The following is a 14,971-nucleotide window of genomic DNA, read 5'->3' as shown; positions in this document are numbered from 1 at the left end:
CTGGGCGCGGTAGTGCTTAGTCTTTACGCGCAGATGTAGTGTTACATAACCGTCAAAGCGAAGATTCCACAGCAATACAATCATTGGACCCTCCTTAATCCTACCCACGTATAGGAGTGTCGAATTTGCGGAAAGATAGCTGCATTTTAAGTTGAAATGTATGCTTGGAAGCGATTAGTCGTGTATGCACAGATATAGCTTGTCTACTTGTACTAATGGCACCATATTTACTGTAGAGCTAGTGTCACCTCGGCTTTGTGAACAAAAGCGAAACTAATTTTTTTTCGACAAAACCATAAAAACTCTTATTGGACACTTGAAGGTTCCGAATAGAGATGCTCGCAACACTTACTGCCGTTATGAATAACCCAAGATAGCGTAAATGCTAATCGTGCCTATCTTGCTGTCGAGTTTCACAAACGCCTGCGAACGCTGGCGCGACACTTCCGCTGTTTGTTAAGACCGTCAAATCGAGCATAAATTTCCATTACGTTAGTATGACGTTTTGTCAGCTACTGAGGACGGTGGTATGTATTCACTGCGAAAAGGCATAAGCGTGCTTAATTAATGATAAATTTTTGACGAAATCCTTTTTCTTGCTCCGAGTCCTCGCGTTTCTCCTTTATATCAAATCCGACAATGATAACTCCTAGGCTGACTAGGCAAATTAGTGTAGCTACAAGGATTTTATATATATCCTTGGATGGACTTAACGATAACTTCAGAGTCCACCTGTCGTATCATGTGTGCCCAACCATACAAAATTACTCATTTGGATATAACAGGCGGTGCGGAATCGCTATGACGCTGCAGTTAGGAATAATCGAAATCCACATATTGCTGTAGCTCTTGGATGTGCTCGGCATGCCAAGGTAAAACTCTTCCACATAGTTGTTTGTTTTGCCCAGTCTGTACCATTGTAAAACCGGCAAACACAACTTACCCGAACATAGAATAAGGCGGTAATAATGGTGAATGCGCAGACTGTGGCCGAATAGTCGAGCACCTAGGTGATTTGGCTCCGTATACATCAATTACCGTAATCTTGAATACAGCCCCTGTATTATATTGAATTATAGATACGCGTAAATACCATTTACATTCGACCCGGTAGACAACACGTTTACTGAAGACGGCGTCTCATTTTCCGCCACCCCCCTCACCATTGCTTTCATAAATAGGCCTATCTTCTCATTTACCGTCGTATAAAATCTAGCAATGCTATCGTTGCCAATGGATACCTTTGACGTGAAAATCCCAACTTCTGTAATGCCGTCCTCGAAAAGGTCGACTGCAGCTACGCGAATATATCGAATATCTGGCTCAGTAACTTCAATTATAGCTGACTGCACAAAACTTCTTGCATTAACAACAGAAGACTCATTATTTTCCACATTTCTGTATACGCAGACTACTGGTTGCAACGTGGCCAGATTCCATCCTAATACGATGACATCTGGATAACCGTTGTTGTTAAGGTCCCCCAGAGATACTGACATAAGTTGCCCTTCGCTATCCTTAAATCCGACATTGACAGGTAGCGATATATCTACTGATGATAAACCATCCACTGGATGAAATGCGAAGTCAGACTTCGTGCACAGTTCTGTAGCTTTTCTACACATGTCACTATTTGGGTTGTTCCAGATGTATGAACAGAACGGTTTCTGATGATTGAATGTTATGAATATGCGGCTTCCTTGAATGCACGATCTCTCTGCGTTCAGTTGGTTACAATAAGGGACTACTATGTCAATCGTGCCATCACCGTTGAAATCGGCAAAAGATACTTGGCCGTGGTTAGTGGGTAATACAATATCCTTGTTAGGGTTTCTTATATACTTCATGCGATTGTTGTCGGCTTCAGTTTCCCAGATCTGCAGATATCGTTTGTTTTCATGTTGAACCAAAAGGATCAAGTCGGCTCTGCAATCACCGTTGATGTCGACAAAAGCAGAAGAGTGTGGGGACGGGACATATCCTTCACGCGTACCTTCAAAATAACAAGATGGAACATTTTCAAGCAGGTAAGGTAAAAACGCACCCCCATAATTAGTCCAAACAAAAAGCCTCTTGTCTTCGGTTTGGCAGAACAAATCCACAAATCCATCACCGTTGATGTCCAATACTAATGGATGTATAGAGCTATATTCATATTCACCGCGCTTCATTAGTGTTCCCAATTGTGAATCCCGATCATTGGATTGTTCCTTCTTCTGATTATGACCATTTGTCTCTTTGGTTGAATCCCATCCTTGAACTAATAGACCCGATTTTTTTTCTTGGTAAAACGTTAGCAAACGGTATTTATGTTTCGATTCCTCTATAATAACTAGAACATCCAGAGCGCTATCGAGGTTTATATCAACTCCTACCGCCCCAGCGACATTCCCTTGCAAATGGGCTGTGGCTAGAATTACAGGTTTATCGGATCTGTTGGACACCTTAAATACGCATATAGTTGCATCATTTCCTTTTTGGTGGTACGTTATAGCGTCAAGTTGCCCGTTACCATCAAAATCTCCAAAATCAGCAATTTGCCCATTATAAACAAATGTGTTTGGTATTTGCTTGATATCATACCCCAATACCAACCAAACAAAGGTATGCAGTAGGAATACACAATTAATAATATTTCTAGACATGTGTATCAACATTTTCGGATGGAATATTTAACGACTGAATAGAAAGTAACAAGTGGTATAACACCAACCGCCATTACGATTTCACATTCTTGTTAATATATTACGTTTGAGATTCTTTTTGATACCGCGGCTATTATTCGACGGTGCAACGCATTACGCAGTTTCGCACAAAGTGACAAATATCGCAAGTCAGCCCGCAGACATATCACACAAAATTCCTACCATATACTGTTAATTGCGTGATCATGTGTGACGTCGAGGACCAACGAAACTTACGCCCACATACCAGCTATTCTCTGCACAACCGGTCAATCATCTTTTGCTCCCCTTTAAGCAGCATCTATTGACACACATCATATTTCGGTGTACAAACTAACATTTCTCAGTTTCACCATTATTCTGGCGTATAACCCCTAAAACAATTTGCCTTATTACATATAACCTACGCTTCTTCGGTAGGACGCTTTGATTTCTTCCTCCTTCAACGGATACGGATTCGCATTACTACACACAGTTTACAGAGAATAAAGACGGCGTACCTTAAATATTTGCCGTTGGCCCAGGCAATCAGATTCCGGTAGTTGGTGGCGCCACAAATGTGTTGGTGTGTGAGAAGATTATAAAAAAATGGCAGACCTCCGCATTTCGACTTCCTATCCAATTTTACCATGAGCTGTTTATAATTTTTTGATAAGAACGCGAAAATACCTCATAGTTGTTGTCCGATGCGACATCGAGCCGTTTGATATGAAGATTGTGCTCGACATTAGCTCGGTTTATTAAAGCTTCCATATCCTAAAAGTAATACAAAAATCTACTGAAACAACAGACTTGGCAGAACTCGCATTCGTTCCTGTGGAAGGCCAATAAATATGGATATTTGTGTCCTTTGCGCGTGGCAACGAGGGCTATTTGTCTTCTTCCCTATACGTTTTATTTGAAGTATCACACGTATAATTAATTCCGAGCAATCTTACCTCAGGAATCCTGAGTTTTGGAGGTGTTGCCAACTCGTGGCTACCCTTGCCGTAGGAATGACATGATGCGATTGCAAGACAGTTAACAACGCAGACCAACACCGATAATTCTATGTTCATTATTTGTACTTCCTGTGATAAAGTGTATGGGTATGATAAACTGCACGCCCCGTTGGAGTGGAGCCCACCTCCAAATCATACTGTGACTGGAATGATTATATTCATGTTACTGTTATGCCAAGCAACCCTTGGTTTATACATAGGAAGGCCGCTTTCGAACATTAATTTCGGTTCGATTAGAAAAGACGTACCTAGCCATTTCTTTCATTCGCATTTGGGAAACGCCAAAGATGTCCCAATTTTCGTTGTTGAATCTATAACATCACCTGTTATCACGCGTATAACAAGGAGTGAGAAGATTGTGACGGCGTTTGTGGACCCTAGGGATGCCATCGATTATCTCACTGAACTCACACAGGCAGGTTCAGCAGGTATTGTTACGCGGCTCTTGGAACATTATCATTTGCAGTTGAATACGAGCTCCCCAGTTTACGCATAAGAATACTTACTCTGCAAGAGTTGTTTGAAAAGATTGATCCGACGAAGCCCAGGATATCGTCTCATATAAAATATAAGCTAGTACCCAGCTCAAGTCAAGTTGGTGATAAATGCTATGTAAATACACACATTGATTAGTTACCTCTGGCGAGCTTGTATCTGCCTCTTAGTTATAAGAACGATGTACACATCCCTCTTTTTTATTCCAAGGCATTGAATATTTCTCCAACAGAAGGGAAGGTATTGACTCCATTGTTTTGGGATTTTGCTGATCTCACAGCGTCTATAAACATGATAAGTGATTTACAACACCGTGAAGCTTTGATAAAGTCGATTGGAATTTTGTCGTTGTTCGACATCCTTTTGGTACGTTTCTTATACGTCCGGTTCACCGTCGGCGCAGGAAAATCCACGTTTAGACGGTTATTACATGGTACCAAGTCTGCAGGCTTTGCAATTTTGTCAAAAGGAAAAGAACAAAACTCTGTTCACGTTTTGAACAAGGGACTCAAGAGTGCTGACTTCTTTTTTTAGACGGTGGGAGTGGGCAGAGTAGCGCCTTGAGCGGGCAATAACAGTAACAATTCAAAATGATGTCTCGCAATGTCCAGGTAATTTTTGGTGATTCATAGCATGATCTAACATGTGAAGCTGAAAATGCGCCGCTCGGAAGGGATTGTAACTCTCTACCCAATAAAGCACACAGCTTTTGGTGGGTGTGTGTGATTCATAATAAATAGAGAGTAGAACTTATTAAAGACATATCGTTCGTTGCGGATACGGAACTATTAAATCGGTATGGAATACCGATTCCTCCTCGGTCACCACAGGGGTCTTTGAACGGCGTGCAGGACACATACGCACTTGTTAAGCATGTATGTTAAGGGCAGCCTAAACATACCGGTCACGTTTGAATTGATAGGTGTTGAGAAGATATGAAGGGATGCTTGTAGACACTGTTGAACGAGCAACAAATGTCAAGTTCGACAAACGGAAGACCATGCTTATAAAGCTCAGTAAGTTAACTGGAGTAAAGGAAATAAAAAGCTACTGCAGTAGGAGCCGTAACTATTAGATGGCACACTATATACAGATGGAAAACGTGTGATCGAGCGATACTAAGATCGGTATGCAAAACTATACGTCCCCTCACGGAGCGTAGCTCACTGTCGGGAATAAAGATCCCATGATATACGAACAAGTAAGTATATGTGACTGCAATGTCTGTGTATTTTAAAAACAACAGTGAGCTTTATTTAATAGTGAATACTTTTCAGCGCTGCGACAATCTCCACGTCTATCAGCTATTATGGCAAGAGCACTGTTCAGCCATGAAGCAGTGGGTGACAACATTCGCATTGCATCTATAATACCCAGTCTGTTGGAAGAGTGGAGTGAAGCTCGGAGCATTGGTGTCCAGTATGCGTTGTCAGATTCATCACATGATAACACCGAGATAACTGATGTTATGGATCGCATAAATAGGCTGATTCGGGGAACAGTGTCAGAAGTGCAATCGGTGACAGTCGAAAGCGTGAGGGCAACAATGACGCTTGATCATCTGCTAAACAAGAATTACGTCGACGAAGCTGTTCAAGTAACTTTCGATACGCGTGGCGTGGGCAATCTGAAAAGGCAGAAGATCAATAACCTTCAGATGACGGTGAGGTACAATTGACATTGAGGAATTCGTTACAGATAAATCTGGGTATCTCCAATTTTGAAAAAATACTCGGAACCGTATCTCTGCAGCTCAACAGCTTAGTGAGTGCCAATATGGAGGCGGCAAACATTTCAGGTGCGATTCTCACGGCTGATGTCACACAAGCTTTTTAAAAAGGCCAAGCCCCTAGAATATGTCACACTGCTCAAGGTAATAAGGAAAGCTATTTGCAATACAATGTGTAGGACACACCCAACTACAACTCCACATTAAGCGACATAGGGGACCTCACAATATAAAATGGCACGGAAATTTAGCACAGAAGATATTGTATCGCAAAATTTTATTAAATCATCTGTGCAAAGGAGTATAAAATTGGCGGTTTGTACCTCTACATGTTGCAGTGTTTAGGCCCATTTCAGATAGTGAGTCAGTTTCCCTCATTCAAGGGCACCATCGACGCGGTGTTGCCAAAAAGAGGACACATTATCCTCGCCAAATGGTACGTTTTGATAAATGAAAAAATAGAGGTGCAGCCAAGAGCATCTGACGCTCTTGTTGGTCGGAGGTGACATAGTTTTCTTCCAAAAGCGCGATGGCCCGTGGATTCCTTCTATGCGTCTGGTTCACAAATGTATGCATAAGTTCCGACGTACTATATTCCATTATCAGATCCAGAGATGATGCCCAGGATGCAAGTGGATAAAGGAGCTCTAAAATTTATACTCAGAGGATCAAATGTAATGTGCCCCGGGTTGACGTCAGAGGGGGGAGCCATGGACGACGTCGAACGCGGAGAAGTGGTTGTAGGTTTAATATCGCCTGCGCCTTAAACCCCAAATAGCAGATAGTCGTCGACGGAAGACCGCACGCGTGCGCGGTAGGAATCACTACTATGTCGACAAAAGAAATGTCAGTCACGAATTTTGTACACTAATATACATTAGACGTGAAAAAAACAAGGACATATGCATCGAAAATATGCACTACCTCAACGACGGTATTTGGAAGTTCGGCACAACTTCTCAAGACACCTGAAAAAATCCGACTTTATTAAGAATTTAGAATATTAGCACGACTGCGATGTGTTGCTGTCTTTGATCAGAATAAGCATGGAAACCAATAATACGTGGCGTTATTTATCTCGTCAATCCATGCAATTTGATGCCTTGTGAAGCAGTTGAGTAGACTTTGAGCCTTTTGATGATTCCAACCTAAACCATCTATTAAATCTGAAACAGCTACTCCCCTCTTTAGGCCAGCTGCCAAATGCAAACACTCACTATAGTCGTCACCCAGAACTATGGGTGTTGTCACTATTATGGTTTTATCGTTGATGCGCACAGTTCGTATGCTGTTTTTCCCGAACGCTGCGCATTCACGTATAGAAATGAGAATATCGTCCGCTCTGATTTGCGCTTTCTTTGGAAAGGCGTCAAGTACTTGTCTGATCTCGCATAATCCTCCATTGAGACCCCTGGTTTGTATACATATCTCCAACATACGCATTGTAACCATAGAATAGAAGCTCGAAAGACCGAGTATCCTAGACAATGAAGAATAAGAATGGATGAGTGGGTCAAAATCTACCAGGTCACACATTTCCAGAAACTCCAAACGGAAATACGGGTCTGCATTAATCACATTTTTGTACTTTTCGACGAAGTGACACATATCTGCTTTAAAGTCATCAGCAACGCGTTTAAACGCTTCTGTTGTCTCTTCACTTAATGTTTGCGAAAATGAATCCCATTGTTCCTTTTGGGAATTCAAAATCCGCGACGCACCAATTCCCCTGCGCATCCTTAGAGCTTCCACGTGTGGTATTAACTCGGTGCAGCGTATAACTGGATTTCCAATTTAATGGGTACTTTCGAAACGCAACTTGAGCAACTTGCGCTTAGCACAAACATCGTTCCTTAGCCTTATTGCTGTTTTGATAGACAAATTATCTATCTCAAAATTGTTTTGTTGAGAACGAAAACCACACGCTGTTGGTAAATTTCCAACCGCTCGTGAAAAACCCCCAAATAATGGCGCGCGGATTCCGCCTAATGCTCTGAGTTGTGGAAGGTGTAATATCGAAGAACCAGCAGGCACTCTCGCAACATAATGGTGAATTCGGCCTTTTCCTTGACCCATTTTTACGCCGTCAGGATTCCTCGTTACAGCATAAGTGGCGTGCACATTTACGCTACGTTCCTTCTGTTTGCTCAGAATCCGCTTAAGCGCAAAGCGCAATTTTTCCAGCGATTCCGCCTTAATGCGCCCAGGTGTCAACGTAATTAGTGACTTGCCCAGATGTACGTCTGGAGAAAACAGCGGAAGAATACGTCCCTTCGGGACCTTGTGAGCGACTGCAAGCGGCGCCTTATTACATATAGGCGGCATCTAGTGAAGCCTTTTAATAATCGCGTCAGCAATGTAACTCTTATGGGTAATATTTTTGCGTGCACAGACATATTAACTGATGTGGAGATCATACGGAGATAACTCCCCCAAAGCATGCTCGATATAGATAACGCCTGGATTACTTTACGAACTTATGTTCAGATATAAAATTTCCACATGGCATTATTTGTTTACTGATTGAATACCATAACGAGATCGTCTAAAACCCGGAAAATCTGTACACCGATATAGGTATTTGTCACACACCCAGGATAATTTGGAGCCCCTCAATTACGACATTCACCATACGTTGCGTATATATCTTGATTGATACTCGAAGAATATAGCGCTAGTCATATACACAAGGCAATAAGCATATACGTAAATATCAATTCCCAATGTCGTAAATCTGAATATATAATACACCAATGACATCATCGCATAACGAATCCATCCCTAAAAGTAATATACATATACATATACATACGATAGAGGCGAGAATGTTCTGACAAGAATCTATCTTACACATAAGCAACGACGACGGGACTCGAACCCGCAATCTTCGGTTCCGAAGACCGACGCCTTATCCATTAGGCCACGTCGCCTTACCCGGGGGCGCCCCAAATTTGATCCAGGCAGTGTTGCAGATGAAAGCACATCAAGCGTTGGATGCCACTTTTGTTATACACCTCTTGCATAGAAGACGAATTAAAAGACTTTTTGCGTATGAACAAGATGATTGGAGATTATCGTTATCCGTATGATTCGCCCTTCTATTAAGTAAATTGTTTGGTGCTTTCTTGTTTTATGTATTTATCAAATTCTGTTTGATGCAGCGACATTGAACAAATTAAGTTCTATATAAATTCCTTTGTGTAGATTACCTTTTAGACCCCCCAACTTTATAAAAAATGGTGTTTCAAGCTCTCTTGCGGTTCATGTGGCATGAGTTGATGCTAACGTTCGCCGGGGTGGAGTTGCAGGCGGTTGGTCTCGGGTGCCGATTCCACGGCGTACTGTTTCTGAATGCCGTTTTTGTCATTTGTGCTACCACCCAGCTTTGGTGAGAGCAGCACTCATGGTCGCGCGATGACTTCTGTCCCTGTCCACCATCTCACACATTAGACAAGGTATCAATTGGCAACGTGTCGACTAGCGGATCTCTCATACCGTAGACTACCTCAACGAATCATCATACCGTAACAACTACTAAGCAATACACTGGGCACGTCGTGGAAGTTCACGTCGAGACCACGGACCCCTGCCTACAAGGCTGCGGTGTCACATACGCATCCACTGAGCTTTTCAAGCCTGAGACGACCAGTGTCTGCGACGCCTACGGCAGAGAAATTGGTTGCAAGATAGGCCTCCATGCTGCGGGCAATGCGGCCTTCTAGTGCCCGGCTCCTTACGTGCTGGACCCGCCCAACTGCTTCGACCAGGTCTCCGTGAACGGCAAAGTGAAGCACCTAGCCGGTCTCAGCTATTCGTTGGTAGCTTTGCGCACTAATCACTTTGTCACACTGAACGTCAACGCCGACCGTTTAGGACCCGGAGAGACCCTGCGCCACTCGCCGTCACTTGAATGCCGATGCGTCACTGTCAAGGGTGTCACTCGCTCTACCATCCAAATCGAGAACTACGACTCACAGTATTGATTAGCTCATATACGATGACACTTCGGTGAATGATGCGAATAAATTGGTTTCGCTTGTTGATGAGGACCTGCCTTTTGGTACCAGTGCAAGTGTACCTTGGGCTGGTGGTAATAATTGCGGTAGCCAAGTCAACAACGCATCGTACTGTTATCATATGTGTCTGCAACTAACACGGTTGTTAATGGGGCCGTGTAATATCCTGAGTTGGAGCCACACGGCAGCATCCCCTGTTGCTCATCGCACCTGCCGGATCGAGGGAGGTATGCCACATCACCCAATACCGCTGCTCACATTGAGAAACCTTGGCGATGCGCCTGACACACGACTAAGAGCACCAAATTAAATCTGCCGGTGGAATGCAGGTACTCCACCAAAGTGGATGGGCCGCCACGCCGACAGCGGCCGCCGCGGGACAATCAATAAAAAAGCGAGCGGGATACATTCCTTCCACGCCCTGCGTATTCGCCGCGCAATCCACTATATGCTCTGCACGGGCACGTCTAAGCATACTCACAACGGCGAAGTGCCTCAACAGGCGTCACCGGGCTCATCCACGGCCTGCAACCTGATGGGCTGGGTGAGGAAGTGCGACAGGATGCATAGGTGGCAGGTTATGAGCCGAAAAAGTCTGAGATGTATTCTCTATAACATTGTCCACGCATATTAATATTTTTGTTGCTTGTTTTTCCTTGACAGCTATTTTGTTTTTCTAGCGGGGAGCGTGGCACAACGCCGAAACCGGATGTCTGGAAACAAATGGGGCAATAGCCAGGCATATAGCGTACATATGGTCAATATACAACGCAAATGTGACAATATCCACAATCTGGTCTCAATGAGTGAGGGGTGTAGAACTTCTAAGACCTCTCTAAGAAATAGGTCGGGGGGTGTACCTCGCTTGCAACAACGATCCCACTTGCCGTCCCGTTCGAATTGACTCTCCAACATATTCTTAATACGTATTCGTGACATACAAAAGAATCCGTATCCTGACGGCCCACATTAATCTTCGTCACGAATGCGCCAAATGTTGAACCTGGGCTTATGGCCAGGAACAAAATCGCTGCTTTACCTTCACTATCACCTCAGTCGAGCGTAGATAAGCGGGTTGAATAGTATTCGTCTCCCAGACTTTGTTGGATGCAGCGCTGTATAATCGTTGGCGAGCAGTTGTCGACGTTGTACTGTCGTCCCTAATCTTCTCCGTCCTGTATCCCTCTATTTTATTAATTCAAACCCACTTTTAGATACTACATTTAGACCATGCAACACGTTACATTGATTTTTGAATGCCACAGGCTTCGCCCCCGCATTATCTGTCACATTACCCCACGCCCCCCGTTTCTTGTAGCAAATTGTGGTTTGCGTTGCTACACGTGGAAATTGCATATGTATGCATACACGGGTATACTTCTTTATGGCCGTAGGTTGAAGACCTATATGTTGCAGTGGAAGGTTATAAGCAGGGGTATGAAAAACAACGGTGCAGAACAAAGCGCACTGATAAAACCTGTCTATGAATATAGTGTACATGTGACTACGATAAGAGTAGCAGTTAAGCGCAACAGATTTCGATATATATGCACAATATAGCTACACGCGCCTTTGGTACCGCCTCATTTGTTTCAAGGATTTAAAGTCGCAACGTGTTACGAACATGCTGTGAAACAAGGTCGGATTGATTAAAACAATCATAGTGTTTATCGATAATATAACCTATGTCTGATTCACAAATGAAAAAATCTGTTCAGAAATATAATCTGAGGACTCTATGATTTGCCTTTTTCAATACTATTAGCATAAACTGGGCAAAATGCCATTTAATGTGCAAGCTAAATACGTTTATTGTAATATCATGCCCAAATGTTGGAAAATCGTGCATTGCATTTTAGCAACCAATTAATAATATAAGTTAGCTAGTATTAGAAGTAATGATATACCGTTGTAAACTAAATAAATGTGTCACATTCATGAGACGGCGTGGCCTAATGGATATGGCGTCGGTCTACGGAACCGAAGATTGCGGGTTCGATTCCCGTCGTCGTTACTTTTACTAGTTTTGCGTTTTCTAAACTTCAATACCACAAAATGTTCAAATGGCGCCGCGATTTTATATGTGCGCCATGTGTACTCTTATAACTTTTATTTGTTGTTGTATACGCACATATGTTGAAAACGTTCAATACTTTGTTCACATATTCCGCACATTTTTGATGATTTGTAAACATCATATATAATGAATCAGACCTTATGAATATATCTATCAACCATCTCTGCAAGTGTCGCTATGTTTTTTTGTGGACGCGCGCACACATCGGGTGTCCCATTTAATCGCTTGCATCTAACAAACAAGTATGGCCTGTTAACGTCTTCTGATACCGTAAAATTAGCCACACCGACGCCGGAAAAGAATTCACGTGTCTTATATCAGGCAGTGGAAAGGCATCTGGGATGTCTCCGAATGGGTCCAAGTTGTAGCGTCGCTGTTACTCGTTGCGTCATGCTAGATTAACATTTGACAGTAGCATACAACGGGAGCTGCTTTGGCAAACGTTGTGTATGGACATGAAGGGGGATACGATAACTTTCTTATGATGCCAGCGTTTCGGCGTTCGTCGTCAATACGAGATACTCGTGGACACTCTAAAAGCGACAATGCGGAGCTTGGAGATACTTGTTGGTCGAGGATTCTATCAAATAATTTGGCCATTAGAATAGTCTTAGGCCTAATAATCGCAGGGGGTACAGTTTTCGTAATATGCTTAGGGCCAATATATGGTTCAATTTTGATACTGTTGTTAATCAATATGGCGTACTATGAGATGGTAAGTCTCTACGACAAAGTCATTCAACAACACAAACAAGCCACGGGTGAGGAGGTCTCATCGAAGACAGGTTCAGTTACGGGGAAGTTTAAGAAGCGTGTTCGTATTTATGTCATAACCGAAGCGTTCGACGTGTTTTCATTCATATCTCTAGAGACATACTTCCTGCTTACTACGATGGTTGGTATATCATTTCCTTGGTTATTGCCCCGTTTGGCGCGTAAGCACCCTAATATCGCACCTATATGCGGTTTCGTTCTGTCATATCACCATCTTTTACTTTTTATTTCCTTCTTCTGTGGTGTAGTCAAGTTCATTCTCAGTTTAGAAAAGGGTCGTTCGCGTCAGCAGTTTCTACGTTTCGCGTTTATTATAATGGCTCTTTTGTATGTGGTCATTCAGAGCATGATGATAATAGCAAATTTATACTACGGCATGGTGTGGTTTTTGCTACCGCACGCGATGATAGCATTGAACGACGTTATGGCATATTTTTTCGGAAAAATGTTCGGCAGAACTCCACTTATTTCGCTTTCGCCGAACAAGACACTTGAGGGATTTTTAGGGGCCTTCGTATCTACATCATTGGTTGTAGGTATGGTCACACCTACTATAATGAATTTCCAACCAATGGTATGCCCGGTTAATAACTTCGACTTTACACCATTTGCGTGGATGACCACCACTTGTGAGCCGGAAAGCATATACAAAACATCGGCATATATCTTGCCTACATGGGCAGCTAATGTTCTGGGTATGAAGGAGGTTTTATACAAGCCTTGCTTTGTCCATGTTATGATTTTAACGTTGTTTGCGTCGCTATTTGCCCCATTTGGTGGATTTTTGGCCTCAGGTTTTAAGCGCGCTTTAAAGGTAAAAGACTTTAGCGACACCATCCCGGGTCATGGAGGTATGATGGATCGTTTCGATTGTCACATTTTAATGGGCACATTTACGTATTTATATCTCAAGACATTCGTGCGACGATCAAACTACAGCCCAGATGCCGTAATGAAAGTAATTGCCAAAATGGCACCGAAGGATCGAACGATGCTTCTGGAGAAGTTGCAAGAAGCTTTTGGGTAACATCGGAAATCCAATGGTGAACGTTAAAGCGTCCGCAATACACAGCCAACTTAGCGTGTCTAAGGATTAGATGTCGCCTAAAGGTCACATATATAACGTATTGCGTAGCTAAAGCCATTTAACATATGGATTTATTAAAACCTGTGTAATGGTTCACCCTTAGTTTTTTTTCTCGGCCTGTACACATTGCCGTGGTATGGTTAAGTAATCGGCACATCATCGAGGCCGTTCGATGTGGAATCCTGCAAATAGTGAGTGTTTTGAGCTTGTATTAACACGCAGCAAAAGCCGTTGTGAGTCATGGCCACATACAAAACACTGAGAATATTACACCGCGTGATGTGGTGAGACACTCGCGCTAAAAACCGTGGTGGTTTTTGCAGTGAACGTCTTCCGTACATATTTGCGGGTTACTATTTACGTTAATTGTGAAATACTAACGAATAATACAATATACATACATGAGGTTACTGGAGGCGTTCTCTCTTCTATGCGTCGTTGTTTTGAACATACATTTGGTTGTAAATGTAACGGGCGAGCGTATGCTGCACCACTGCACTCTTCCATGGCAACAGTTTAGGGTCGGTTATGTTACACACTGTAATAGGTTTCGGAAATATCGTATGTGGTCTACAAGTTTGGTCCCGCTTGCTAATGATAGGCGTTATTTCCGACATCTTCGCCCTTCGGGCCTTTTTTATTCCGTGAAATTTGTAACTCCGCAGGGTTAGTTAATAGTTTTAGTTCTCGCACACTTCCAAGGTGATGTAACCGTTGACTGCGATCCTGATGAATACATATTAGAAGCCGCCGAAAAAGCGGGAATAGATCTCCCCTACAGTTGCCGCGGAGGAAGTTGTTCAACTTGTGCTGGTATGTATTTGGCTGCAAGCCACGTGCGTGATGTAATTTCAGGGAAGATTGTTAATGGGATCGTAGACAACGAGGAGCAGAGTTACCTGGATAACGAGCAGATGAGTCAAGGGTATTGCTTGCTGTGTACGTGCTACCCACGATCTGACTGTACGATTGTAACTCATAAAGAAGAAGAACTTCACGCAAGCGGCAGTTCTACATAAAGCTAAAATGCAAGTGTTACGGACCACCATAAAGTACGCACTAACCGCCCGTTGCAACCTGTAACGCTAAGCCCAAGGTAGAATAAAAT

General features: G+C 43.0%; 10 protein-coding genes across 10 annotated transcripts; 6 read left to right on the top strand and 4 right to left on the bottom strand.

Moving 5' to 3' along the window:
- Nucleotides 1-560: 560 nt before the first annotated feature.
- Nucleotides 561-2,645, bottom strand: BBBOND_0105300 (T-cell immunomodulatory protein-like protein precursor, putative; the record flags this gene model as incomplete). The annotated part of the gene is made up of 4 exons (XM_012910953.1): nt 561-732; nt 769-909; nt 944-1,058; nt 1,094-2,645. The coding sequence occupies 4 exons, from the start codon at nt 2,643-2,645 to the stop codon at nt 561-563; spliced, it is 1,980 nt and encodes a 659-aa protein (XP_012766407.1).
- Nucleotides 2,646-2,998: 353 nt separating this feature from the next.
- BBBOND_0105290 (hypothetical protein, conserved) lies at nt 2,999-3,742 on the bottom strand (the record flags this gene model as incomplete). The annotated part of the gene is made up of 6 exons (XM_012910952.1): nt 2,999-3,058; nt 3,092-3,149; nt 3,185-3,318; nt 3,354-3,440; nt 3,477-3,569; nt 3,623-3,742. 6 exons carry the CDS (start codon nt 3,740-3,742, stop codon nt 2,999-3,001), a joined length of 552 nt encoding a protein of 183 aa, XP_012766406.1.
- Nucleotides 3,743-3,833: 91 nt separating this feature from the next.
- On the top strand, nt 3,834-4,679 carry BBBOND_0105280 (hypothetical protein; the record flags this gene model as incomplete). Its single annotated transcript, XM_012910951.1, has 4 exons — nt 3,834-4,113; nt 4,152-4,279; nt 4,319-4,546; nt 4,584-4,679. 4 exons carry the CDS (start codon nt 3,834-3,836, stop codon nt 4,677-4,679), a joined length of 732 nt encoding a protein of 243 aa, XP_012766405.1.
- Nucleotides 4,680-4,837: 158 nt separating this feature from the next.
- Nucleotides 4,838-6,116, top strand: BBBOND_0105270 (hypothetical protein, conserved; the record flags this gene model as incomplete). Its single annotated transcript, XM_012910950.1, has 9 exons — nt 4,838-4,858; nt 4,921-5,055; nt 5,103-5,196; nt 5,237-5,307; nt 5,343-5,381; nt 5,458-5,519; nt 5,558-5,843; nt 5,879-5,944; nt 5,979-6,116. The coding sequence occupies 9 exons, from the start codon at nt 4,838-4,840 to the stop codon at nt 6,114-6,116; spliced, it is 912 nt and encodes a 303-aa protein (XP_012766404.1).
- A 27-nt stretch (nt 6,117-6,143) lies between these two features.
- BBBOND_0105260 (cell cycle regulator protein, putative) lies at nt 6,144-6,881 on the top strand (the record flags this gene model as incomplete). Its single annotated transcript, XM_012910949.1, has 6 exons — nt 6,144-6,224; nt 6,266-6,345; nt 6,380-6,477; nt 6,516-6,649; nt 6,691-6,755; nt 6,791-6,881. 6 exons carry the CDS (start codon nt 6,144-6,146, stop codon nt 6,879-6,881), a joined length of 549 nt encoding a protein of 182 aa, XP_012766403.1.
- Nucleotides 6,882-6,944: 63 nt separating this feature from the next.
- BBBOND_0105250 (hypothetical protein, conserved) lies at nt 6,945-7,646 on the bottom strand (the record flags this gene model as incomplete). Its single annotated transcript, XM_012910948.1, has 1 exon — nt 6,945-7,646. The coding sequence occupies one exon, from the start codon at nt 7,644-7,646 to the stop codon at nt 6,945-6,947; it is 702 nt and encodes a 233-aa protein (XP_012766402.1).
- Nucleotides 7,647-7,703: 57 nt separating this feature from the next.
- Nucleotides 7,704-8,234, bottom strand: BBBOND_0105240 (ribosomal protein L16, putative; the record flags this gene model as incomplete). The annotated part of the gene is made up of 1 exon (XM_012910947.1): nt 7,704-8,234. The coding sequence occupies one exon, from the start codon at nt 8,232-8,234 to the stop codon at nt 7,704-7,706; it is 531 nt and encodes a 176-aa protein (XP_012766401.1).
- Nucleotides 8,235-9,145: 911 nt separating this feature from the next.
- BBBOND_0105230 (hypothetical protein) lies at nt 9,146-9,631 on the top strand (the record flags this gene model as incomplete). Its single annotated transcript, XM_012910946.1, has 2 exons — nt 9,146-9,220; nt 9,410-9,631. The coding sequence occupies 2 exons, from the start codon at nt 9,146-9,148 to the stop codon at nt 9,629-9,631; spliced, it is 297 nt and encodes a 98-aa protein (XP_012766400.1).
- A 2,852-nt stretch (nt 9,632-12,483) lies between these two features.
- BBBOND_0105220 (cytidine diphosphate-diacylglycerol synthase, putative) lies at nt 12,484-13,803 on the top strand (the record flags this gene model as incomplete). The annotated part of the gene is made up of 1 exon (XM_012910945.1): nt 12,484-13,803. The coding sequence occupies one exon, from the start codon at nt 12,484-12,486 to the stop codon at nt 13,801-13,803; it is 1,320 nt and encodes a 439-aa protein (XP_012766399.1).
- Nucleotides 13,804-14,264: 461 nt separating this feature from the next.
- Nucleotides 14,265-14,882, top strand: BBBOND_0105210 (chain A of Ferredoxin, putative; the record flags this gene model as incomplete). The annotated part of the gene is made up of 3 exons (XM_012910944.1): nt 14,265-14,529; nt 14,566-14,676; nt 14,719-14,882. The coding sequence occupies 3 exons, from the start codon at nt 14,265-14,267 to the stop codon at nt 14,880-14,882; spliced, it is 540 nt and encodes a 179-aa protein (XP_012766398.1).
- Nucleotides 14,883-14,971: the final 89 nt, after the last annotated feature.

Source organism: Babesia bigemina, assembly GCF_000981445.1.
Source record: "Babesia bigemina genome assembly Bbig001, chromosome : I".
In the NCBI taxonomy this organism is placed as follows: Eukaryota; Apicomplexa; class Aconoidasida; order Piroplasmida; family Babesiidae; genus Babesia; species Babesia bigemina.
This window is presented reverse-complemented; position numbering and strand designations above follow the sequence as displayed.